The sequence below is a fragment of the Urocitellus parryii genome, chromosome 1 (genome assembly GCF_045843805.1).
Source record: "Urocitellus parryii isolate mUroPar1 chromosome 1, mUroPar1.hap1, whole genome shotgun sequence".
Lineage (NCBI taxonomy): Eukaryota > Metazoa > Chordata > Mammalia > Rodentia > Sciuridae > Urocitellus > Urocitellus parryii.
In genome coordinates this window covers 276,581,883-276,609,733 of record NC_135531.1, presented here as the reverse complement: position 1 = coordinate 276,609,733, position 27,851 = coordinate 276,581,883, and the positions used below count along the sequence as shown (strand labels likewise).

The following is a 27,851-nucleotide window of genomic DNA, read 5'->3' as shown; positions in this document are numbered from 1 at the left end:
CATCTCATTTTCCTGAACCACCCGACTCCCCACCCCTCCAGATCTACCAGCTATGGGACCCCACACTCCAGGCACATACATCAAATCTACACTTTTATTTTTGTTGTTGTTGTTGTTGTTCTAAAATGTGCTTTTTCCTCAATGAACTTTAGTATCAGTCCAGGACTTCCACCTCCCTTTATAAAAACAAAACAATACACACACACATACACACATGCCACCCTCCAACCAGGTAAAAAAATCCCCGGCGATTAGTCTATAACAAATATTGACACAAGGGGAGAAAAAAGTATGTTGAAATGTATTAGAATTAACCTGTACAAAAAAAAAAAAAATTAAAATATAACCTGAAACTGTTCAAGTTCAGAAAGTCTAGTCAAGTCCTTTTCTCTGGCCAGGAGTATGCTGTCATCAGAGGGCTCTGGATCACCAGCCAAGGAGGGGAAGGAAGGAAGAGAAGCAGCAGCAACAGTCCTTCACCAGACTAAGGGGCCCCAACACCACCACCCCTGCCACAGGGGCGGCCAAGAAGTGTGGAAGGTCTTGGGAGAACAAGTGCTGGCAGACAGCCCCAGAGAGCAGCTGGGGCCTACACACCAAAACAAAGCTGAGCAGTCAGAGGCAGCAGGAAGAGTGGCCAGCAGAAGACACCAAGCTAGGAGAAACACTTCTGCCACCAGCAGACCCACAGCACCCTCTGTTTGTGCTCAGATACCAGAGGTTAGTCAGTCTAGCACTCCCAAATAACGAGAGATCCAAGCTGGGTTTAAGAGGCTGAAAACCCGAAGGTTTAGTAAACATAGCCCAGCATCACATCCCTCCATGGTTGAACTGGAGCTGCCAACAGGGATAAGGCAGGAGAGGGAAAACAAGCATGTGGGTACCTGGCTAGAGAGCGCCTGCACCATCATGGGGACTGTGGTACATGGGGCTAGAGAAGGAACGCCCCCTCCTTGTCCAGAGAGGGGCCTTCTCCGCAGTCATCCCTGTGGGCTGGTTAAAGCTGCCTTTGGCTTATGACCAGCCTGACAAAATGACATGGAGCAAAAGAAAACTGGCAGGGAGACAAGCCCATACAGAGACAAGAACCTCCTGGAGAGAAGCGGGCAGTGTCCACCTTGTTAGGATGGCATCCACGGAGCCCCTGAGTCTGAGGGAACAACAGGAATGAGGGAGTGGGTGGGGAAAGGAGTAATGGTTTTTCTGGAACGGTACCAATGGGTGGGGAGACGCTGGTGAGGGGATGGGCAGGTCTGGAACTCACTGTAGGTAGAGAAGGGAGGAAATAGGCCCTTGGTGTCCCCTCCCCACCTGACCCAGGCCTGGTGAGTGCCAGCTGCCCCAGCCGGTCCTAGTGGCGGCTGGAGACCAGACCTTTCACTTTGGACATCTTCTTGGTAGGCTGCCTCTGCTCAGCATGAGGGGGACACTCCCGCTCAGCAAGTTGCTGCTCCATTTCCTGAGCTGAAGAGGACGCAGTGGCTTTAAGTGTCTTCTTGATGTTGGTAACCTGGAGAGAGACAGAAGTGGATGTGAGTATCTGACATGCACAACAACTTGTTCTCAGTATAGTGAGGCAGAGAAGTCGCCAAAAATTGTCTGCAAGAAAATTTCCAATGATCTTCAGAAATCCAGGTGAGAAGAAACAAACAGGGGATGCTTAGGAAGGTAAACAGAAATGAGTCTGGCAAAAATGTGGGACCAGGCCTGGGGATGTATCTCAGTGGTGAAGCACTTGCCTAGTGTGTATAATGAGTTCCATCCCCAGTACTCCAGGAAGGGGGGGGGGGAGTGGAACCAATGCTTTCTTGTTTAAAACAAGTAGAAGTAAACCATCTAACAAAGCAGTATGACCCAGAAGGTAAAAGAAATTAATGGTAAACACACGCTTAGAAAAAGAAGGGCAAACCAGGCACAGTGGCACATGCCTATAATCCCAGCAGCTCAGGAGGACTGCAAGTTCAAAGGCAGCCTCAGCAACTTAGCATGGCCCTCAGCAACTTAGTGATACCCTGTCTCAAAATAAAAAATAAGTAAATAAAAGGGCTGGGGATATGGCTCATGGTTAAGTACCCCTAGGTTCAATCCCCAGCACAAAAAAAGAGAAGAGTAATGGAATAATTCTAAACTCACCTAACTACAGGCAATGTATGAAACCAAATATTTCTACAAGTACCTTGGACTCCTCTTGAATAAACAAGTAGGGCATGAATTTCAACCAAATAATTGACAAAAGAAAATTAAGGAAAAGAACTGGCAAGTCTACTGTTTGCAACATACCTTTTTTTCTGTTAACAAAGTAAGGGCTCAAAAATACCCAAGCAACATTTTTCCATGTCAACACATGTCCTCTTGAATATCTGTATACTACTGTGCTGTAAATGTTCTACCATTTAAAATTAGCTCCTTGTTTGTTTTCTGGTGTGGGGATAAATGGCCTTCTACATCTACCCTGCATACTTTGTGAAAATCTGTGGAAGACATACTCCAGGACATGAGCTTTCTGGATGAAAGGGGTTCCACATTTTCCCAAAATCAGTATTGCTTATCTAAAATGCCCAGAGCCAGAGAAGTGTTTCAGATTTCAGAGTTTGGCAGATTTTGGAATATTTGCATAGATTTTACCTATGCTCAAAAATTTCCAGATTTTGGAATGTTTCAGATTAGGGATGCTCAACCTGTACCTTCTGAAAACTGATGATACCAATCCATGGAGCATGTACTCCAGTGCAGTGCCTGTTTAAACGCCCACCCCCCAATACCAGTCCTGATGGCTTTTACATTTTTGCTCTTTAGCTCATTGAAGGGAAGAAAACAGGGCTGGGGGTTGTAGCTCAGTGGTAAAGCACTTGCCTAACAAGTGTGAGGTACTGTGTTCGATCCTCAGCATCTACAACTAAAAAACAAATTAAAAAAAAAGGAAGAAAACATGAAGGAAAAGCAAGCAGAGAAGGAGGTGCTAGGCAAGAGTTCATTCAAATATAAGCCTTCTTTAAAAAAAAAAAAAAAAAACCCACACATTAGAAGGAAGGAGAAGGATGCTGCAGAGTAAGTGTATCTTTCCTGTTTGATGGTTTCCATATTCTCTGAGAAGCAGTAATTTGGTTTTCTACAGGGCAAGAAGGGAGTAGGCAAATCAAAAATTCAAAACAGACTATCAGGAGCTTGAGTAAGAAACAGTCCAAATGCAAATACCAAATAATGACTGAGAAAGTGAGAGTAATATTCAGTTCCAGAAGAGAAGCAATCATCTTCAGAGTCAACCAAACTCCACTGTAGGTGGGTATTTGTTGTCACTGTCATTTTGTGAAGTGGAAACAACCAAACCCCAAACTTCTGTTACTCACCATCATCTGAACCTTTCTGCCAGAGAGCTACACAGGACTGTGGGCTGGGACAGGTAATACGGAACAAGGTCTAGGTCAAGTTTGGGTGTATCAGCTGTTCTGCCAGGCCGAACCCCCAACTCAGTAGCCCTCCCTCCCTTGGGTTCCCTGCCATTTCGGTGTCTCTGCTTCAGCAGTTACTGGTGGAGCTGGCAAGTGAAAGCATGGGGCAAGCAGGCATACCTCTCTTTCTTAAGAGAAAGATTTGTTATTGCCAGTTTAACTTCTAGGACTATTTTGATGGCCTTGAAGGAGAGATTTAAAAATATGATTTCTCAGGTGTCACTGTTTTATAAAATAACATTCCAATGCTTCTGTAGTTTGATATGCTTTCTAAACATTAGGAGGAATATTAAAATCTTAAGAGGTAATGCATGAATTAAATTTGTTTCTTTGCATGCCAGTCACCTCTGACTTCCACAATGTGAGAAGGTCCTGCAATAATGACAGTACCTGAGGGTTTATTTTGAGGTTTCCTCAAAAGCTAACAAAATTTTAATCAAGCAAGACGATAGTTTTCTATGTTGATTAAGATGTCTTGAGATTTACTGATAGTCTATTAACCCCTACATGAGTTAAAAAAAAAAGTAATCAATTTCCAAATAATGGTTATTTTCAATTACTTTGTATCTGTGTTTCTGTAGCATAAAGTCACTTCAAGTCTATCAAAAATTAATTAGTGCCAGGCTTTGTGGTACACACCTATAAATCCCAGAAACTTGGGAGGTTGAGGCAGGAGGATTCCAAGTTCCAGGCCAGACTGAACAACCTGACAAGACCCTGCCTCAAAAGAAAAATTGTGGGCTCAGTGGTAGAGCATCCCTGGGTTCAATTCCCAGCACCAGGAAAAGAAAAAGGGAAAAAAAAAAAAAAAGGTAAAATGAAAAAGAATATTAACTAGCATCTCTCTTTTCTGAGTGGTCTCAGGGGTCCTGGGCTAGCTCTGGACTATCTGGAGTATCTACAGCTCAGCTGAGCAGTCAGTCCCTGACCTGCCAGCCAGGAGCAAACCTTGTCTGGGCATATTCATTCCCTTAAGCAAGGTTCCCTTGTTGACCTCTGGAACTGCCCCCAGTGTTCTATTTTACTCTTTAAGCTGTACATAGACTTGTTCTTGTTAAAGTTTACTACTTCCAGTGTCATGTCCTCACATAGAAACCCACAGATTCTCACTGCAGCTCCAGAGGAGCCTGCACACAGCCCCTTCTCCTGGCTACACCAGCACCCCTCAGGAGGGTGACACAGCCACCCCATCACAGGCAACTCAATTCTATTGATTCAAGATCCTGTCAAAACCTTTTGAGCAAGAAACAGAACCAGAGCCACTCTCCCCTTCATTCCAATGCCTGCTTACCTTCAAGCAGCTTTCACTTATGGTTCATACCCACTTGATAAGCTGCTATCCTGGGTGCTTAGTGACCCTGGAAAGCAAGGGACTTGACTCAGGAGAAAACTTGGTTCTTTCTTTAGTTTTAAACACCACTCAACCACTCAAGATCTGGTACCTTCCTTCCCTGCTCCTCAACACAGACCCTTCACTCCAGCTACTTTCACTGTCCCTCCCCACCACACCAACACTCAGAAGCACTCATTTTATCTCCGCCTTTCACGACCCTGCAAGTCCAGCCTGGGCAAAACGCCTCCTTAGCTAATCTCCTTACCTGCCTGGAGAGTCAAGTGCCTCTTCCATACAACCTTTCCTGACCACTCCAACCCACACTGACCTGTCTGGAATTCCCAAGCTGCTTTTGCCTGGCAGTGCTCTCACTCCATCACCTCCTCTAGCACTGGGTCTCCATGTCTCATGCATACACCTCTCCCTGTACCAACAGGATTACCAACAAATCTAAGTCCTCCACAGTAGTTATCACACAGAAGCAAAATGTAAACACTAAGGGAAAGAAAAGAGGGCTTCTTAGGCAAATATCTCTATGTGCAAGAAACAAGGCCTGAGAACTCCACAAAGACAATCTCAGGAGGGGGAGTGCTGTGGCCCCCACACTGGGTGCTAGTGTGACAGATGCCTTGCTTGGACATCAGCTGTAGTGTTGGCAATTTTTTTTCCCCAAAAAAAGTCTTGTGCATGCCAGGCAAGCACTTTGCCAGTCCTACCGTTGGCATTTTAAACATACAGAACTGACGAAAAGGACTGTTAAGGCCAATCACAGACGCTCAGGGTTAAAAGGAATATTAGAGCCAGGTGTAGTGGCACACGCCTATCATCCCAGAGGCTTGGGAGGCTGAGGCAGAAGGACTGCAAGTTCAAAGCCAGCCTAAGCAACTTATTGAGACCTTGTCTCAAAATAAAATAAAAAGGCTTGGGATGTAGCTCAGTGGTAAGAATTTTGCCTAGTACATGCAATGTCCTGTGTTCAATCCCCAGTACCACAAAAATGAAGAAGTAGTCAATTAACTTCTGCCAGGAGCTGGGCAGGCTTAAGCACAGAGCTCCTTCCAGAACTCCAGACTGGCCCTGCAGGTAGGTGCACCAGTTACATCTGTTTCAACCTCTCAGACTTTGAGATGTCTAATTCCTCTTCCACAGAACCCCATTCAATTGATGACAAATAGCCTCAGACTTGTCTTCTTTGGTCTAAATCTGACCCGACTCCTCCTGATTTTCCTCTTGGAGGAGCTGGCTTACAGGCCACCCCACCCCACCTACCCATAGATGACCTAGAGTTTGTCGAGCTCTTCAAAACATGGACTTCAGGAATTTCCCAGTTAAGACACCTGCTGGCAAAAAAACAAAAAATAAATGCAGCCTGGATCTATTACAGACCTTAATTATTCAGGCAAATGGAGAGAGAAGAGCTTTCTGGGGCAGGAAACCTTCCTTCAGCTGTGGGGCAAAGCAAAAGCAGACAATAGGAAATAGAACCCACAGTTGGAAAATTGCTATAAAGAAAAGGAGCAGCAGGAGCTGGGTGCAGTAACACACGCCTGTAACCCCAGTGGCTCAGGAGGCCGAGGCAGGAGAAACACAAAGACAAGACTAGCATAAGCAAATTAGTGAGGCCCTAAGAAACTTAGTGAGACGCTGTCTCAAAATTAAAAATATAAAGGGCTGGGAACATGGCTCAATGACAAAGCACTCCTAGGTTCAAACTCCAGTGCCAAAATAAAAAAAAAAAAGGGGGGGAAGCAGGAGATGGGAGACAGCCTATCTAGCAGGTACCCAAGACATACTGTTAGTGCCACTATAACAGTCAGAAAGCTCAAGATTTGTCACTGACTTAGCTCCTGGGGGATTTTCTACATAACTGAAAGTAGAGCCTTCTTTAGCTTTATTACCTATATGAATTGAACACAGCCTATTTTGTAAATGTATAACTACAGCTATATATTAACATTTCACAGAACATCAGACATAGAAACATTCAATATAAAGAAAAATCTCTTCTAAAATCAAATGAGAGTTGCTTTGTGAACTTCCTTCCCCTCCAGAGCACCTTCTCAGAAACAATGAACTAGCTCATAATATTACTGTTCTGTACCCCCAGACTTGCTGGAATTATAATTAAATACGTTATTTCTATAAAGAGCTAAAAGGAAAGAATATTTCTTTTTATAATTTTGTAATAGGGCTATCTTCATTCAGACGGAAGGTTTTCTGGAAGGTCCAACTCACCAGAAGAAAGCTATTGTGAGATTTTGGGGAAAAACATTAAGTTTTGCCCTTTGAGAACAGCAATGGACTTTAAGGACCAATAAAGAAAAGATCACCTGTGCTGTGATTGTAGCTCAGTATAAGAACGCTTGCCTAGCATTTGTGAAGCACTGGTTTCGATTCTCAGCACCACATACAAATAAACTAAAAAAAGGTCCATCAACAACTAAAACAATATTAAAAAAAAAAAAAAAAAGATTACCCATCCAGTTAAGAAAATGACTATAAATGGCCAAGGGTAACTGAAGTACAAAAGTAAGCAGAATATAACAGAACTACCTTTGTTTTCTGAAGATCGCTGTTTTCTTTTCAACTCTGAGCGTTTGGTAAGCACGTTCCATGTGCCTTAAGCAGGGGATGATCAGCACCTACCCTGGGCTTCAGACCATGAACTAATTGAACAGAAAATAACCAGCCTCTGCGATTCACTCTCTCTTTTCCTATCCATCTGTTCCAAGTTTTCTAGAAGATTATTAAGTCAACAGATCATTTTAAATAGTGATGGAGGTGGCCTTGGTCTTCTCAGATCTCTCTCTCAAACCTAAGTCCTTAGCGCCACCTAGTGGGCACCAGGCTTTACCAGCAGAGGTAGCTGTATTTTCCAAAAATGGGCTACCATGACAAACTTGTTCACTTTTTTTTTTTTCTTTAAATAACCATGATTCGAAGAGTATACACTATTGAGTAAGAACAGAGCATGGTTCACATTGGCCCAGTGTCTACAACAACTCCATGCTCACTTGCTTTTTTTTTTTTTTTTCAGAAAAAGGAAAAAGATTTATTACTTTGCTAGCAAAGAAGAAACACAGGGACTCCTGTCCCAGAGGCTATGATTCTCACACCAGCTTTTCTTCCTTCTGATGCCAGTCACTGAAAGTAACCTTGAACAGTTCAAAATCCTAAAACTAGCATCATTCATCTTTTCAATGACCACAATGATGCCCCTTCCCTACTCACTTTTCACCAGCTGCCACAATCAGCAACAGTCCAGCAACCTGTGTCCCCTGCTAGGTTAAAGGCGGTAGGTTTTACCTAGGCTTCCCTAGGACTAGGTCTCCAAACCTTGTTTTCCTCAGAAATTGATTTACAAGGAAAAATAAAAAGAAAGGAAAGTGGTTAGCCTGTCCTAAGTTGTTCACATCTCAATCCTAGATCAGATAGGAGGCCATATATTCAAGAGGATGGTTGCCCAGCTTACTAAAGAAGTAGCAGGCTTAATTTCCTAATTGACTTTGCCTTTGCTAATGTTAAATTAGAAGTAATTTATCCTTCCTGGCTAGAAGTAGGATTTAAAAAGTACCATGAACTGAACATCTAGAGTGTATACACATGGGGAGGAGGGTATTTGAAATAAATTAGCACTAGTTCATGAAAGGCCTACTTCAGCAGTCCACTGACACACATATATGGAATAACAGAAGCATTCAGTTCAAAATCTGAGTACCTATTGTGGGTGAAGCAGAGAACAAGAGCCGGTTTTATGGAGATAAATAAGCACAGGTTTTCTTTTTAAGGTGTAGAAGACTCCAAATTCACAAACCCCTCTGTGAAAAGCATGTCTCCTCATTTTTTATGCTCCTGAAACACCTGGAATTCTGAGCCCCACTCTTAGAACACCTGATTTTTAAAACTCATTCAATACCATTGACATTTCAAGCCCCAGCCACACTTAAAAAGGACTTTAATTGCTAAAATAAACCAATACTTTTAATCTTAAGGGCTCCGCGCATCATACTGTAGGCACACAAATGCACAGAACACAAAAGTCAGAGCCTGCATCCATGCAAGAGATTGCAAGTGTCCTGGACAATAAGGCATCACTAAAATCCCACTCACATCCTGTTTTCCTTTCATGCACAGAATTTTTCGCTTTTCTAGTATAAAACATCATGAAATTAAAAATGTTTGTAATATATGTGTATAGTTGAGAGAAGAATAACACAAACACTCTGCACCTGCCATACCACTTAGGCAGGACATTACCAGGCCTTGAAGCCCGTACCTCCTCCACAGCTGACAACCACCATCCTTTTAGCTTTCTTCTCCCCAGTGCTGGCTCTTGAACAGGTCCCTGTGCATGCTTGGCAAGCGCTCTACCATTGAGCCACATTTCCCAACTCCTTCTAACAAAAAATTTTTTTTTGGGGGGGGGGTTATAGATGGACACAATACCTTTACTTTATTTACTGATTTTTATGTGGTGCTGAGGATAGAACACCCTCCAGGGAAGCACTGAGCTACAACACCAGCCTTCTTCTAACCATTTTTAAGATCCATTCCCAAATGTGTTTTCTTCTGCTCTACAGTTGCAAATGCATGTATATCAGAGAATTATAACCTTCTCTGTAATCCAAGTCTGCACACCCTCTACTGACCAAGAATCAGAAGACAGAGAGGATCAAGAGCAGGAGCTGTGTCCCACTATGTTTTCCTATGTTCCAGCAACAAAAACAATGCCTAATTGGGGGGACTGCTTGTTTTGGCCATACCAAGGCTCACACAACAAAAACAAAAACACTACAAAGAACAGCCAGGTTACACCCTGGAGAAGAGCAAACATTCTCTTCTTGCTTACCTCTGCCTCCACCTGCTGCTGAGTCCGGTGGTGGTTCTCTTTGTACTGGTTGGCTCTCAGGACCTGTTGTTCAATGCCCAGCAGAACTGCTTCACAGCCATCACACCTATAACAAAGAAAACCAGCCCTGAGCTGCAAGAAGGCCCAGAACTCTCCCCTAGCCTCAGGAATCTCTTTCCCAATAAGTCTCCCTAGCACCTTGTAGGACTTCCTTTAACCTCCTCTGCCCTTGCCCCAGATTGTCCAAATAGGAAAGATGGTGATAAATATGGTGGCTTGTTTGTACTTTCTTAGAATACAGCTCTCATATCCAACTTCTGTAGACCATGGGAAATGGTTTTACAGACTGTGGACTAAAGAAGATGAGCAAGACTTGATAGGTTACACTAATCACTTTCAACAGAAAAAAAAAAAAATCCCCAAAAGCATCCTATTTGGGAGATTACCCCTTTCCTCAGAAGCTGAAGTGCCTTTCTAATTGCCATACCCCTCCTATTGCTCATTGTTATTTTCTCCACTTTCTGTGTTTTGAAATTTTTAAAATAAAAAAAATTTTTTTGAAAGCATAGCACAATAAATATTCATATCCCCTCCATTTAAGATTCGATATTGAGCCAGACGCAGTGGCACACACATGTAATTCCAGTGCCTTGAGAGGCTGAGGCAGGAACATGATGAGTTCAAAGCCAGCCTCAGCAACAGGGAGGCATTAAGCAACTCAGTGAGACCCAGTCTCTAAAATACAAAATAAGGCTGGGGATGTGACTCAGTGGTTGAGTGCCCCTGAGTTCAATCCCTGGTACAAAAAATAAAATAAAAATTCAATATTGTAAACATTTTGCCATTTTTGTGGGACCTCTCAATGTAGCAATTCTGTTCCAAATTAAATGCCAAACCTCAACAGAAGTTCTAAGAATCTTTCCTGGTGAACATTCTGGGCTAGGAGTCAAGGTACCACATCTTGGCCCAACATACTAGGGGCTTAAAACAGGAAACCAGGCCCTGGTTGTGAAAACCATACCAGCCATGTCAAAACTGGACTGGAACAGACAACTTTAGTAGGATCAGAAATCTAGATTTTGTTTCTAGACCATTTTTTTTGTGTGTGTGTTGTGGACATTTTATAAGTTTATTCTGATTTAACAGTTTAACAATCTTTGAAAGCTCTTGCTTTTGTCATATGTTGCACAGGGAAGTAGTTTGGGGCCACACTTGGGACAGAACATAATGTGAGGAGTGGGAAGCACATGCCTGAGGTTTAAGAGTAGTGTTAATGAGGGAAACTTGGGGGCGGGGGGATTAGACCTCAGGGATCAAAGGTGGGCCATTCATCCCTGAAAAGACTCCAGGGGATAAAATAGAGATCATTGGTTTTAAGGAAAACAATTTGCCTGTCCCTCTGCATGAAGCCTGCCTGCTTACATTCTCCCCTCACCTCAAATTCTACTCTACTCCTGGCCCTCCTTCAAAGCTCACTAAAACTTCTCTTAAGTCTACCTAGCTTTATAAGCCCTAAATCATTTAAATAACTCCATAACAAATCCTTGTAGAATGTGTAACAGCTCTTGCAAATATCACATTTCATTGAGAATATACAAATGTCCCAATTCTTTTTATATATCAGGATATAGTTATCAAATATTCTGCATGAGGCTGTGTTCCAAATTAGAACCACCCATTACATATCCCTTACAGTGTTTCACAAACACCAGCCCAATGTTACTGACACTGAACAAAGGTTTCTTATCCCCCCCCCCAAAAAAAAACAAAAAAACAAAAACAACTTACAAAAAACTTTCTGAGCTTGGCCAAACTTTGAGTCTACATCTGCAAAGTATAGGACTGGCATCACAATAACTAGGATGTGAAGTTCTACCTGCTAGGTCTGGATATTTTAGAGCCCACTGTTAAACAACCCTCGGCTGCATTTAAGGCAAGAACAATCGTACAAGTGAAATGAGTGAAATGATTCCTGTTGCCACATATTTGTAATCACAAATGCAGCTCACTATCTGGTTCACCCCAAGCCCTCAGCTGACTCCTGGTGATCACATTTTTGCATGTAGATGCACAAAGGACAAGCTAGCTATCCCCCTCCTCATTTCAGCTTTACCATTCATGCAAGGTCTTGACAATATTATTGATATCCTTCTTGCGGATGTCACGGCCAATGCAGAAATCCACCTCTAGCAGCTGATTTCGCTGGTCCAGCTTGCCCTGGATGATGTCAGTGTAAACAGCCTCTATGATGAGGTCTTCTAATTCTCGGAGATTCCTCATTTCCAGATCCTTCAGCAGCACAGAGTAGGGAATACACTGTGGATAAGGCCATGTGATAGTTATAAAAACCATCTGGCAAGCATTAATGAAAATGTGGGCATTATCCACATAGACAACAGCCAATTTTGGGCTCAGGTGATGCAGGTCAGTGATAATCATTCATGTCTAAGGCAACAAAAGTAGATGAATGAATCACAGGACCTGTAACAAGACCCTATGGCATCCAAGAAGGTGCCCTCTTTATTCTTTACATCCTAGACTTCACCCAGACTTCAATTTTCACACCCTGGAGCACAGAGTGTGAAAGATGCCTTTCAGAGAAAAAGGAAACAGTGTGTGCCACGCTGCCACCTTCCGGAAGTTTGCATATTTTGCATACAATGCCAGATTATCATAAACCTCCAAGAGATCCCAGGCCCTGGAGAGAACTGGCTGCTTGCCCAGCAAAGTGCTATAGCAAAAAAATGTGCAGGCCATCACTTGTTCCTACAGGTGGCCAGTGAAGACAGCCAGCAAAGATGGCACCTTAAGGTCTGTATCTGTTTTCTCAGATTTTTGCAACCAATGCAAATCCCCAACAAATCCTTTATTGGATTGTACCAATATACTACATGCAAGGACAATATATAAATATCCAGTTTTCTGCAAATCCTGCCACATTACTACAGTTTGGAAATAAAATACAGAAATCAAATTTGTAGACACAAAGAAAAGAAAGATGCACACACACACACACACACACAAAAAAAAAAACATAGCAAACACATCTAGAAGGGCGCTCCATGGCTAAGGGCATGCTATCCAGGGGTGATAGCTGGGCTTACAATAATAGGTTGCAGAAAGAAGAAAAGTCATCCTACCCTTATAACACTCGAGAAGTCCATGTGCAGGACTAGAAAAAGGTCAGGTCTTCATTTCCCAAAGTTGGACCCACTGGGCTGGTGATATAGTTCAGTGATAGAGCGCAAGCCTAGTGTGCACAAGGCCCTGAGTTCAATCCTCTGCACCACCAAAAGGGATGGGGGGAGGGGGAGAGCCTTCTACTTAAAATGAGTTTCAGAAATTTGTGAATAGATCAGGTAAAATAATTTCAGCAACTGAAACAGCAGCCCAAGAACACATACATATCTCAAGTGCAATCAAAAATCAAACTTTTTCAAAAGCATATTCCCACAAAAACTTAGGAGGCTAGGCAAAGAATCCAAGTCAACTATAAATTAACTGAGTCTGGACTGTCTTTATTAATGGCTGGGAGCAGCTGGGTGCAAGGCTTCTTCTAAATCCACTGGAGCACAGAACTCCAAAGTATGATGGAATGAAATCTTACAGAAGGATAGAATGTAAAATTAGCATAAGAGGCAAAAATTCCAATTAGAATAATAACCTTGAAAATAATAATAATAAAAAAGGCTGAGGGTATGGCTCAGTGGTAGAGCATTTGCAAAATATGGGCAAGACCGTAGGTTTAATCCTCAACACGGGGGGGGGGGGGGCCGGACAGACAGGACGGACACACTCACTCTCAGTAAATCCAATATACCAAGATCTTCCTCCAACATGGGTATAGTTCACTGTGCACTGAGCAACAGAAGAAGTTGTTAACTTGCCGCAAGATACCCTGCCATTTGAAAAATATGTATCTTTCAACAGCAGTCTCCCTTTAACATGCCAAAATGCTCAGTTCACATGAGGACCCATGGCATGCCAGAACAAGACCTGGTGATTCAGCCCCTGCAGGACATGTTTTTCCTGAACACAGGAATGAGGAGTAACTGTTTATGCCACCTTGTCACCTTTTCCTCTTTGCCAAGTAAATGTTATGTATTTAGGATACAACTCTACTGTGAGTAGGTGGGAGTTCCCTCATTGATGCCAATGAGACACCTGACTCGGGATATGGAGGAAGGCAGGGAAGGAGCTGGGACTGTACCTTCATTCTTGATGCCAAGCTCACGATGGTAAGATGTTTCAGCTTGTTCTGCTGAGCTGTACTCAGTTCTGGCAGGCTCTCCTTGTTGGCTGCTCAGTCCCACCCACCACAAAAACCAAGACACAAAATAAAATTAGGATATTTTATGGAATAAGCTCATCAACTCCCCACCAAATGTACTACTAAATCACTATCATGCCTCTGCATTTATTCACTGGGCAAACATTCTATAAGCACCTCCCATCTTCTCTGAAAGACAACATGCTTCCAAAAAAGGAAAGACAGTCTCTAAACACAAGGAGTTTAGTGTCCTAAAAAGCCAGGCACGAACAAACAAAATCTTCTTAAGTGGAATTATCTTAATGGAATACTGTCTGTGCTCCTTGTGACACTCATTTTAAGTTCAACATATCTTCACTGAGCATCTATTCTATGCAAGGTGCTGTCTTAAGAGAAATCAAGGATGAATAAGATGGGCTTTGTCAAGGCTGCTGCACCACACAACTTCAGGAGCTCCAAACACCTACTGCTGTGCAACTCTTTGGCCCTGGACTTATCCTCAGTCTTATAATTCAATATTTCACTAGCTACAAATGCAAAGCAGAGCTACCAGAAGGATACAAACTTCCAAGAGAAAAGGGGAGAGGGAGGAATAGACAAAAAGAGGGGGAGAAGGGTTAGAGAAGGAGGGGGGGGAAGGGAACAGTGAAAACAATCTCATCTGGGAGGTATAGAAGAGAGAGAAAGGCAGGCTTCATGGAAGAGATGGAGTTTTATTTTGAGATGAGCCTTGAGAGATAAGCAAAACTTTAGTAATAGTAAGAATCACAGCAGCAATCGGGGAGGGCAGTAGCTGCAGATGACACACAGCACACACACATACAGCACACACACACGCAGGCACACAGGCAAACATCCAGTTATCACAACAAACCCAAGACGGATTCCAAATGTCCTCAATCCCTTTACATAATTCTGGATTTCAAAAAGCTGAACCCAAACTGATTGTTTTTTTCTTAAGCAGGGTGCTGAAATTCATGTGGTGGCAGTTCCTGTCCTAAGGACAGGACTGAACTGAGGCTGGCTTTTATCTCACTTGTTGTGAATATTTACTATTTTGTTGCAAAATTATGGATATGTTCAAATATAGATGCTGCCCACATCCTTCTTAGAATGTTACATGAAAAGGCAAACACATACTACCTTTTCAAAGTCCACCAAATTCTAAACTGTTAAAACATCTAGCCTCAAGAAGTGCAAGTAAGGGATCATGGACTTGTATTGTTACTCTCATTTTACAACTAAGAAAACTGAGGCACATAAGATTACTTCATTTGCCGGAGAGCACACAACTAGCAGAAGTAGAGTTAGAATATAGGCAGTCTGCTTCCAGAGTCTACAATGCTGCCTCCTTAGTAAGTGAAGACAGAAACAGGACACATTCATTGGAACAAAAGAGATTAGAAAAATGTGGTGTACCAAGAAGTGGCAAACTGTTCAGTCTGACAGCAGCACAGAATAAGGAGAAATGACCAATGAGAAAGGAGGGATAAAGTAGAAAACAGCTGAGTGTCAGTCTACTTTCATGTGAAAAAAAGCAAGCAAAAAAGAGGAGAGAGGAAGAATGGGAGGGTGCGAGGGGGGGAGAGAGAGAGAGAGAGGGGAAGAGGAAGGAAGAAAAAGGAAAGGAAATCCAGGAGGAAAAAAAGTGGTTTGGGTATAAGACAAGTTAGCATTTGGATATGCAAGTCCCTTATTTCTGAAACTTAAGATTCTAATTTAAAAACGACTCAAATGGGGTAGGGATGTATCTTTGTGGTAGAATAGGAGATTGTGAGATGTTAAAATTGAGTAAATCCACGTACAGTGGTGCACTTCTATGATCCCAGCAACTCAGGAGCCTGAGGCAGGAAAATTGCATTTTTCAGGCCAATCTGGGCAACTTGGACAATTTAAAGACAATTTAGAGAGACCCTGTCTCAAAATAAAAGGGGATGGGAATTAATTCAATGATAAAGCATCCTTGGGTTCAATTCCCAGTACCAATAAATAAATAAAGTACAAACTTAAAATATAAAGACTTGTGAAGCAAATGAAGTAAAAATATGAAATTGTATATATATATATATAAAATCTAATTACACCGATGAATAGAACATTCAAGCATAATGGGAAACAAATCTAGCACTAAAAAGCTACCAGTAATTTAATGGAGGTACAACTATAAGTTACTTTATTTTTTTTATTTTATTATTGGTCGTTCAAAACATTACATAGTTCTTAATACATCATATTACACGGTTTGATTCAAGTGGATTATGAACTCCCACTTTTACCCCGTATACAGATTGCTGTATCACATCAGTTACCCTTCCATTGATTGACATATTGCCTTTCTAGTGTCTGATGTATTCTGCTGTCTGTCCTATTCTCTACTATCCCCCCCCCTCCCCTCCCCTTTTCTCTCTCTACCCCTTCTACTGTAAATCATTTCTTCCATTTGTATTATCTTGTCTTACCCCTCCTTTCCTCTTATATGTCATTTTGTATAACCCTGAGGATCGCCTTCCATTTCCATGCGATTTCCCTTCTCACTCCCTTTCCCTCCCACCTCTCATCCCTGTTTAATGTAAATCTTCTTCTCAAGCTCTTCCTCCCTACCCTGTCCTTGTTTACTCCCCTTATATCAAAGGAGTCATTTGGTATTTGTTTTTTAAAGATTGACTAGCTTCACTTAGCATAATCTGCTCTAATGCCATCCATTTCCCTCCAAATTCTATGATTTTGTCATTTTTTAATGCAGAGTAATACTCCATAGTGTATAAATGCCACATTTTTTTTATCCATTCATCTATATAAGTCACTTTTAAAATCTATTTTTCAAACACTCTTCAATATAGTATGTTATTTTGATAACATTTAAAACAATGAAATATTTTACAAGTGGGTATTCTGACACTTTATCACATACCAAGTGCCCTATGAACACTAGGTCTCAAGAATCTCACCTGGAAGATAAACAAGGGCTTTGTTTATGGATGTGCATACACACAGCCCCTATTTTACCTGACGGAAAATAAAAAGTGAGAAGGAAAATCCCTTTTGTGAGGTCACCTGCAGTAACATGATAACAGCCCTATCAAGAATTCTCCCATAAACACAAGCAACATTTTATCTAGAACCTCTATCATCCTCCAAATGGATCGACATAGTTAAGTCTTTTGAAGGATCTTAATCAACTCACCTATATAATCTGGGTATGTTCCATAGGCAAACAGGTTCAGCAACTGCAAATAAGCAGCATTTGCTCCTTCTGCAAGCTGAGGAGGAAAAACAAAGTTTACCACAGACCAAGCTATATACCAATCACTAGAGCGCTTGAACAGAGGTGGGTGACCATGTGCCAAAGATGCCACAGCTGTTTATTCTGTATTGTTTGATAAGGTGGTCCCTGGGGTCCCTTAACTCTTGATTCTTTGGGAAAAAAAATAAATAAGATTATTAAAATCCCAAATTCAATCTCTCTTCCTTAGGATGACATTTTATTCTACACCTAGCATGTCCCAGTAGCTGCTTCAGACAGACAGACAGACAGACAGACACACACACACACACACACACACACACACACACGGCATTAAGCACTGGAAGCAGTTCAACTTTTCTCAGGTCTTCTTTTGCATTAAACAAAGACTGGGGGCTGGGGTTGTGGCCTGGTGGTAGACTGCTTGCCTAGCTCACGTGAGGCACTGGGTTCAATCCCCAGCACAACATAAAAATGAACAAATAAAATATACAACTTAAAAAAAAAAAAAAAAAGACTGGGCATCCACCTACGACTTAAAAAAAAAAAAAAAAAAAAAAAGACTGGGCCAGGTGTGGTGGTGCATGCCTATAATCCCAGCAACTTCAGAGGCTGAGGTAAAAAGATTTGAGTTCAAAGCCAGCCTGAGCAACTTAGCAAGGCCCTGAGCAACTTAGACCCTATCTCAAAATAAAACATAAAAAGGGCTGGGAATGTAGCTCAGCGGGTAAGCACCTCCAGGTTCAATCTCCAGTATCAAAACAAAGACAGTCCTGTCCACACAACAGTTCAGGAGGTTGAGAATCACTATCAACCCAACTGAACACAGCTTAGGATCCAACTTTCAGGACCATATATGGATTATTCACCCTGGGAAAGAGTAGCACAGCATAAAGTGTGAAAGAAAAGCCGGACTAGGACAGGAAACCAGGATATCAGGCTTCCCCAAATAAAAACTTTCATTAAAATTACTTATTCTTCACTGAAGACACTGTAGAAAAACAGAAGAACTACTACTCTGCCTGGAACTGCTCTGCTGTCAATTACCTTAACTGGGTGCTTCTTTTACTACAATCAAGCACCAATTTTGTTTATGGATGTGCATACACACAGCACCAATTTACCAAACTCAGTAATATCTAAACGGTAATAACAATACTACTACTATTCAATTTTAGCCATTTAAAAGAAAATTCCAAAAAATTTTTTTAAAAAGTTCCAAGAACCATACTTTCAGACCACTGAAAGGCAGCTAGCTTATTCCTAGCTCACAAATGGAAAAACGCAAACTGTGGAGATAAAGGTGATCTGCTAAGCATAAGAGTAAGAACTCTACCACTCTCTACCTCAGCCTACCTTCTAAGGTATTACAAACCTCTATAGGTCCCTGAATCAGCGGTAGAAGAGACCTGTAAAGACCACCAAACCTAGTCCCCTTTTCAGAGAGACAGTTAAAACAGATAAGGCCATAAGGTCTTGCCAGCTTTAATTTCCATGTATTTCCTCTTCACCAATCTTGCACAGTTTCAGAATCAACTGTTTGGCATTTTCATTCAGGCTTTTCATGAATCTAAAGGTCATGTCTTCTGTTGAAAAGTAAACCCAGTTCTCTCAAATCTTCCCAAAATATTAATTTTCCATCTCTGGTAAACTAAATATTCACTGAAAGCCTACTGTGTGTCAGTCTATGTATTCCACTCCAATAAAGTTATGGTGAGCACAAGTCTTTCTTATCCCCACAGAGCTTACAGCAAACAAGACTAACAGTAAATAAAAATTTACAGTTAAAAAATACAGTGGCAGGGCTGGGGTTGCGGCTCAGTGGTAGAGTGCTCACCTAGCATGCACGAGGCCCTGAATTTGATCCTCAGCACCACATAAATGTAAAATAAAGATATTGTGTCTACCTAAAACTAAAAAATAAATAAATAAATAAATAATACAGTGGCTCTCTAGTTCCATTTCTGGCCAGCAGAAGAAGGGGAGACATGCAGAATTGTCATAAGGAACTACTCTACCTCCTGACCAAGAATTAGAAGCAGACATACAGCACCAAGCCCAATACCCTTAAGGTCCACTGCTGTGGTTACAACTGGCTATGGACACAGACCCAGCAGCTAATGGCAAAGGTGTCATGATGCTCATGAAGGTAATGATCCATCCAGCAAAAGTCAGCCACTTAGAGGGAAAACATACAGTTTTCCTACATACAGAACACCACCACCATCAAGAATACAAAGGCCACTCTCAGAAGCATCCAGCACATGATCTGCAAGAAGTACCACACCTGGATCTGCCCATAGTGGCCATCCTTTAGCCGGCGCCATTCTGCACCACCAGAAACCCAGGATGGCAGAGAGAAAGCGAACCTGCCACCAACACATCAAAGCTTCTGAGAGCTCCCTTCCAAAGCAAAAACATGCTTGCACTTCTCTAAATAAAATATAAAATAGGGCTGGGGATGTGGCTCAGTAGTTAAGTGCCCCTGAATCCAAATAAAAACACAAGTGCCTAAAGTAGTGCAAGTTGCTTTCCATCTCTTTGTTCCACTTGGTCACTCTTAAAATATCTCATTTTTTAAGGCACATTGACCAAAAAGAATACAACAAACAAATCAACAAAGCTAAATGGAATACTTTCTTGCTTTATTTTTCTTAACTTTTTAACACATCTATTTTAACACAACATTGACCTTTTCCACAGGAACAACACTTTCCTATTCATGCCCATCTCAGGTTCAACACAGCAATAATTTTCTATTATGTCCCTGACCAATCTTCCTTTTCTATATTGTGCTGGAGGATTTTTGTTCCTCAGAATGCCCGAAACTATCCCTATTAAACATCATACCTCACTTATAGCACCATTTTGACTTTTTTGCTATCTTTCAGATAACTAGCAACCCAATCTAATTTTGCCCAAGGGACTAATATTGAATAAAAAAACCCAAGACATCATCCTTAATCTTTTCCTCTGCCTCACCATCTCCTATCACTCCTTAAATAGTACCCTAGAGGTACACAATACTTCAGCAGTGAAATTCCTTGGAAACCTAGAGAAGTCACAGAAAAGGTTTAGAGAAAAAAAAACAGACCAATTATTTGGAAACTGTTCTTACCTCCTGCACATTGGCCAACTCCAGCAGCTCTCCAAAGACATATACTCCAGGAGCTTCCAACACCTGGCTTATGAGAGCAGTGAGGGCTGAGCCACTGGTACCTTTGGCTAATAAAATAAACTGTTCCAGAAGGTTACTTGAGGGTTTCTGTTCACCTGCCATTCTCTGACCTTGAGATCTGTCCAAAAGAAAGGTATGTCAGTCATTCTTCCTTCTCCTTTCCAAAGACTGTATTTATTTAAAGCTGGACCAGATGCCAGAATAATTTTATAGTGTTCATAAAGATAAAATAGCTACTCAGTCCAGATACAATGACCACTTTTTGAGATGGGTAGGGTTCAACATGAAGTTAAGAGGATTTTGTCCTAACAATTTTGAGGTTTGAAACACACTTTGTCTAAATCACTTCCCCATCTGTCCCTCTCCCAGAGGCATCCCTTATAGGCTCTTAAAGAGCAGGATGTGGTGGTGCACTCCTATAATCCCAGAGGCTCAGGAGGCTGAGACAGGAGGTCAAAGCCAGCTTCAGCAAAGCGAGGTGCTAAGCAACTCAGTGAGATCCTGTCTCTAAATAAAATACAAAATAGGACTGAGGATGTGGCTCAGCAGTCAAGTGCCCTGGGTTAAATACCCACTCCCCACCAAAAAAAAAAAAGATTACCAGCCTAAAGAAACACAGGAGTTTCTCCATACTTATTTTATATCTACCTCATTTACAAATTCTGGTTCAGAGACAAAGGATATTGCCCATAAACAGAGGCAACTCATTTCAGCTTCCTATGTGTTATCAGAATCTCATCTACAAAAAGAACAAGATAAAACAAACAGCTGACAAGAACCATATTTCATTTAATTTAAAAAGTAATTTAAGGTTTGAGGATGTAGCCCAGTGGTAGAGTGTATGCTTCACATGCTTAAGGCCCTGGGTTCCACACCTAGCAAAACACACACGTTATATAAGCATTAAGAAAGGAGAAAAAGCATTGTAAAAGATAAGCAACAATATATTCAAACTTTAAAAATACTGTGTAAGTCCACAGGGTAAATTCCTCTATTGATATGTGACATTTTACTAAACATAACTCAATTTCTGTATAAAACCTCAATAATAACAGAAGTTGGAAAAACAATGCGGATATTGTATTGCTATCCCTAAGACATTAGGTACAGGAAGGCCCCTCAATTTTGTAATCTAATTACATGTTGAGTGTGTGTGGACACACAACATACCTACTTGAGTCCCACATAAGCAGAGATGTGTCCTCCATAAATGATGCAAATCGGGGAGTATGACAAAATGAAGGAAAAGAGTTTTGTATAGTAAAATAAAGAACAACTTACAAAAGCATAGTCTGGATAACAACAACAAAAAAAGAAACACTTTTACAATGTTGGTGGGATTATAAATTAGTACAACCACTACAGAAATCAGTATGGAGGTACCTCAAAAGACTAGGAATGGAATCACCATATGACCCAGCTATTCCATTTCTCAATATTTATCCTAAAGAATTAAAAGTCAGCATAACTACAGTAACACATGCCAACCCGGTTTATAGCAGCACAATTCCAAACTATGGAACCAGCCTAGTTGTCCATCAATGGATAAACGGATAAAAAAAAAAAGTATATATATACACAATGGAGTTTTACTCAGTCATAAAAAATGAAATTATGTCATTTGCAGGAAAACGGATGGAACCTGAGATTATGGTAAGTGAAAAAAGCCAAACTCAGAAAGTCAAAACTGTATGTTTTCTAAGTGGAAACAAGAGAGGAAAACGAAAAAGAAAGGGGGGAGGGGTGTCAAAAAAAATCCAAGGTAGATCAGAAGAGAAAAGGGACAAGGGGGAAGGAGGAGGAGAGGGAAAAGGTAAATACCGGGGAACCACAATGACCAAATTATATTGTTTGCATGAACAAATAGGGCACAATTAAACCCACCACTATGTACAACTATAATGTACCAATGAAAAATACGGAAAAATTTAAAAGATAGTTTGGTACCAGAAAAACTTAAGTTTTCTTGTGGAGTCAGGCATACAAAGCTACAATCCTTTCATACTATTATGTTGCCTCACTTAGCATTACCTAAAAAGGTCCTGCCAGAAAAAGAGAAGTGTTAAGAAATGAGTTCTGAGGAGACAAGAGGAAAGGGAGGAAGGGGCGAGATGGGGGAGAAGAGTAAAGGAAGGTAGGTGATGGTGGTAAGGAAACGAGAGGAAAATTGTCCTTCCACGTGGACACGTGTAAAGAGACAGGTGGGTATCTAAGGAAAGAGAGTAAATGGAAGTAGCTGGGGTGGAAAGGAGGTAGGGAAATGGGGAGAAACTTCGGTGCATGCAAAAGATCTCAGCCTGAAGCGCACAGTGTGTGAGGGAGAGTTTAAGAAAACGGTGATAGTCGTTTTCTTTTGGAGTCAAAGGCCCCCTAGGAGGCTAGGGACCCAGCGGAGGTGAATTCCCAACAGCGGAGGGCGCTATTTTGTTGAACCGGAGAGGGGCAAAGGGGTGGCCTTTGGGGGGATGGGGCAGCGAAGATATCCACAACGAGGAAGCTGAGGGCGCAAGCTGGGTGGTCCTCAGGGCTGGCAGCTTGCTTCAGGCAGGGCCGCTGGCGTGGAGTGAGGAGCCGCGGGGCGCGCTCCTGGGGCGGGGGCGGGGCGGCGTGGCCGCGGGTTTCTCTGGCAGAGGCCGCCAAGCCGGAGGTCTGGACGAGCCTGGAGCATCGGCCCCGGCGCGGGCAGCCCTTTCACCGGCCCCTACCTGTCCCTGCCGCCTCTGGGTCCTCTTCGTTGCTGGCTCGGCCTCCCGGCGCCCGACCGCAGGTTGTCAAGCGTCCATGATCAGTCCAGCGTCCGGCGTTTTTCTATCTCCGCCGACCCGTCGACCGTGCGGTTCCCCCGGAAGCCTCCCACCGCTGCACTCAAGTTCCGCCCACACAAGGTTCCCCGCGCTGAGTTCACCGCCTCTGATCTTGAGTTGGGGCACGGCGAGAGAAGAGGGTCCTGGATGGGCTGCAGCCCGGGAACCGTGAGGGGAGGCGAGTGGAGAGGGGCTCCAGGAGAAGAAAGCGGCCTAGGTGATATGGGGACCCAAACCATAGCAGCCGCCATCACCATCCTGGACCCGAAACTCATCCCTTTGGCTGAGCTTTACCCCAGGAGCTCTCTGTGACAAATGCAGCTACCCCTAGGAACAGTGAAACATTAAACCTAAAAACAACTTCCATTTATTGAGCCTTTTTTCCCCAGGTGCTTTATATGTATTATCTTGTTGAATTCTCATAACATCATGACCTGTAATCATTTCATTTTTCAGGTAAGCTGAAATCTAAAAGTCCAAGTGCCAAGCCTACTTTGGAATCCGGACTGTCTGAGCCAGAGACCATGTTCTTGATCTCTATTCAGAATAAAATAAATAGGAGATGGCTGCAGCCAACAACAATAGCTCTAAAACTAAAATGTCATTCGTGGCATTGCATTTTTGTCAACCGACTCCCCTAGGAAGATGGCTAAGAAATGCCACATAACTGAACGCTTCAACTAATTTTATTTCAATATTTTTAAGTTGTTGATAGACGTTTATTTATTCATAAATATGTGGTGCTGAGATTCGAACCCAGTACTTCACACATGCCAGTCGAGTGCACTACAGCTGAGCCCCAGCCCCAGCCCTCAAACTGATTTTTTTTTTTTTTAAGATTACATGACACAGATCTTCAGGTCTCAAAGTCGAGGAAAAGAGCCCCATTTACTTACTGTGCATTATAGTGCAGAAATCAGAACAATGCTATAGAGTCTAGCCCCAACCAATTCATTCATTTACTCAAAAAAATTAGTGCCTATTATGTTCTAGAAGGTTACATAAAGTTAAAACAAGGTTCTTGTGCTCAAAAAGCTCCAATGTATTAAGTGCTACGAGATGAATATGATATAACTTTGGAGGTACGAAATAGATTTGGAAAGGAAAAACAATCGTTTTCCAGGCAAAAAAAAAAAAAAAAAAAAGCAGAAGAGGGTAGTGACCATAATCACAGGGACATGCACTGTGCAGCATACACTGATGCAGAAAAAGAACCCAGGTTCTTTTTTCCAGTGGCTGGAACCCAGGTTTCAGGTGCGGGAAATGAGGAGCACAAAGCTGGAGCCCAGTCGTCAAGGGTCTTGGAATTCACATGCCAGTACTATACACTGTGAAAGTGTAAATACAGCAAAGTTCCCACTTGGAGATCTCACAGCCCCCTGGGGGAACAAATATGACTCACCTCACTGTGGCCTGGGGAAGGGTGATTAAGGATGGGCATCTGGAGGAGATGAGGCTTGAGTTAAGTCAGGAAAAATGAATAAGCAAATCAGAAAGGACAAGTCAAGGGGTTTTTAGTTTATCTTAAGGGCACTGAATAACCATTTAAGTTTCTAAAGCTGAAAATAGGAAGAACAGTCAATTTAGAATGGTTGTACTAGTTAGAACAGGAACTAACTATGTGAAAAGAACTGGAAGCAGATGACTTATTTCAGATACAAGACTATAAGATCTTAAACAAAGGTAGTAGCAGTTGGAGATGAAAAAGGAGACGTTGTTGGAGCCATTTAGACTATTATATCTATGAGGCTTGGTGACCAGTTGAATGCAGGGAGAGGGAAGGAGGATACCCAGGATTCTGGCCCAGGAAGCCAAAGCTGTCTGACAGTGGTGTTAAAACACAGCAACGGGGGCTGGGGATGTGGCTCAGGCGGTAGCGCGCTCGTCTGGCATGCGTGCGGCCCCAGGTTCGATCCTCAGCACCACATACCAACAAAGATGTTGTCTGCCGATAACTAAAGAAATAAATAAATATTAAAAAAAAAAAAAAACACAGCAACGAAGGATGAGGGGCAAGTTTAAGGGTGAGAGAAAGACAACTGAGTTCAATTTGAGCTTATAAATATTCTGGCAATCCCTCTGCTTCTTCCAGAATAATGTCCATACTCCAGGGCTACAGTTTAAGTCCTTTGCAGTATGCCTTCCTTCTAATATTCCAGCTTTGCCTCACTCCACTCCCTTCACAGGCCTCTCCACTCCAGGCCTTCCAATGCCCATCATGAATTCAAACAGGCCTGTGTCCAGGCTTGCTTTAGAGAAAGCTTTTTTTTTTTTTTTTTTTTTTTTTTTTTTGCCATGTTCTTCTCTCACATTTGCCTGTAAAAATCCTATTAACCCCACAGCCAAAGCTTTCTTAAATTCAATGCAAAAAGTGTTACGTAAACACAAAACCATTACATTTCATTGTAATTAAGAAATTCTGTTTCAAAAGACACCAGTAAGAGTGAAAAAACATGCCTCGGCAACTTAGAGAGGCCTTAAGCAACTCAGTGAGACCCTGTCTCTAAATAAGATACAAATAAAGGCTGGGGATGTGGCTCAGTGGTTAAGTGCCCCTGAGTTCAGTCCTCCTTACCAAAAAAATTAATAAGTAAAAGTGGGCAAAATACTTGAGCAGTCACTTCACAAAAGAGGACATTCAAATTGGCAATAAGCATTCTGATACTGATGCTCAGTGTCAGAAAAATGTAAATAAATACTTTGATGAAATGCCACATTTAGCCAAAATTGCTAACATAAAGACTGACAACAAAAACCCTGTGTCAGCAAGGATAAGAGGCAACTAGAACTCTCTTATATTGCTGGAAAAGGCACTTTGGAAAACTGGCAATATCTCTGTTGCTGATCACATACATACTCTACAAGACAGCGACTTCTTCCCTAGAAATGTGTGCTTATGTCCACAAGAAGAAACAAAGGTTCATATAAGAAGTAGCTTTGGGGCTGGGGTTGTGGCTCAGTGGTAGCGTGCTTGCCCGGCATGTGTGAGGCACTGGGTTCGACTCTCAGCACCACATAAAAATAAATAAAGTTCCATTGACAAATAAAAGAAATATGTTTTTTAAAAAAGTATTTTAAAAAAGAATGTAGCTTTGTTAATAACAGCCAAAAAAATGATAGTAACCCAGATGACCATCAACAGATCAAATAAACTGTGATCATATGGCATACTACTAAGCAAATAAAAAAAAATTTAAAAAAGATATACATACCAAGGATGAATCTCATAAAAAACACCAATGAACAAGAAAAGCCAGACATATAATGTACACACCGTATAAGTGAAAATCAAGTACAGACAAAATTACCTATGGTAATAAAGCCAGAAGAGTGGTTATTTCTAGATGTGTGGATGTAGTACAGATTGAGAAGGGGCACAGTGAATGCTGGAAACGTTCTCTATCTTGATTTGGGTGATGGCAATATGGGTGTATACATATGTGAAAAGTCTTTCTCTACTGTTTTACCTCATTGACAAAAGCATTTAAGGATAAATTTTTTAGTGTAGGAAAAAATCCATCCTTCAAGTTCAAATGCCACTTCCTCCATAAAGTTTGTCAGTTATAAATCTCTCCAGCAGGACCTCTGTGGCATTCTGATGTTATTTCTTTTATGCATCATAATCCAACTTGAATCTCAATGGAGTCTCCTTATTTCCCTAAATTAATGGTTATCTTCCTAGTGACAGTGATCATGCCTTTCACCTTTTACCCACTCAGTGCCTGACAAATGACAGAGATGAAAACATGTTTGTTGAATTATATGGAAGAAAAAATTGAGTGTGTGCTCAGATGGGTGAGAAGAGGGAAAGAAAGAGGAAGACAAACCTAGGAAAGGACAGAGGAGATCTCCAAGGAAATTGTGGCTTAAATCAATTCTACCTACTTCCTGAAATCATGTTAAACATCTTCCTTGAGTGACAAAGAAAGAACAAGTCAAAACATGAAATCCTACCTAAACTCAAGAAAAACAAATATCACACTTCCTCACTTGCAGTAAATTCACTAAATAAATGCTTACCTAATTTCTGGATATTTCAATCCTGGATGAAGGTTGATTTCCTGTTCATCAAGAATAACAATCACATTGTCATACTGCTGAAAATATCACCTTCCTAGTGGAACCCACACTCTGGGGTCAGCAGGCTTAGAACTGAATTCTAATTCTGTCCTAACTTGCTAGAACTGTGGCCAACATCTCCCCTCTCTGGGCCTCAACTTCCTCATGAGTAAAAACAACAGGGATTGGATTAGCACATTCTTTAGTGTCCCTTCCCGTACTGATATTCCGAATATACACAATCGGTAGATTTCCCAGTTCAAAGAAGGAATGAACCAGAAAACCCTGCGAAACACTTAAAAGACGCCCCAAACAAACGAAGACGATTTGAGGAAGTCATTTTGTTCCACAATCTTTCATGGTTTAATCAGTTTTTGTTTGTTGTTTGCAACCTTACCATGATTTGCAGAAGACTTCTGAGTTGCATGTAAACAGAAGTTAATTCTCTGTGGGTTGTCATCTTCTTGTGAGAATGAAGTGGGTCTTCTCGTCTAGTTTTAAGTCTCGGATTCAGAACCCACCATTCCCGCCTGCGGGATTCCGAATTTGCGCACACTGCGCGGCACATCAGAGTCTAAGTTAGAAGAGTGGGGCGCGCGGCATGCTGGGATTTGTAGTATCTGGCCTCTCGGCGTTGCGCCGGGATCTGTGGTCCCCGGGCGCGC

The 27,851-nt window shown here is 41.9% G+C and overlaps 1 protein-coding gene across 2 annotated transcripts; it reads right to left on the bottom strand.

Annotated features, from left to right (window-relative positions):
- Cops7b (COP9 signalosome subunit 7B) lies at positions 1–27,851 on the bottom strand. 2 transcript variants are annotated; one of them, XM_026396254.2, is made up of 7 exons: positions 27,584–27,851; positions 20,264–20,441; positions 17,086–17,161; positions 13,842–13,930; positions 11,745–11,947; positions 9,632–9,737; positions 1–1,510 (listed from the first exon to the last, which is right to left on the bottom strand). In XM_026396254.2, exons 2-7 carry the CDS (start codon positions 20,423–20,425, stop codon positions 1,352–1,354), a joined length of 795 nt encoding a protein of 264 aa, XP_026252039.1. In that variant the 5' UTR covers positions 20,426–20,441; positions 27,584–27,851; the 3' UTR covers positions 1–1,351. The 2 variants fall into 2 exon arrangements, with proteins under 2 accessions (XP_026252039.1, XP_026252037.1); XM_026396252.2 differs by lacking the exon at positions 27,584–27,851 and adding an exon at positions 23,029–23,118 and having other exon boundaries at positions 3–1,510.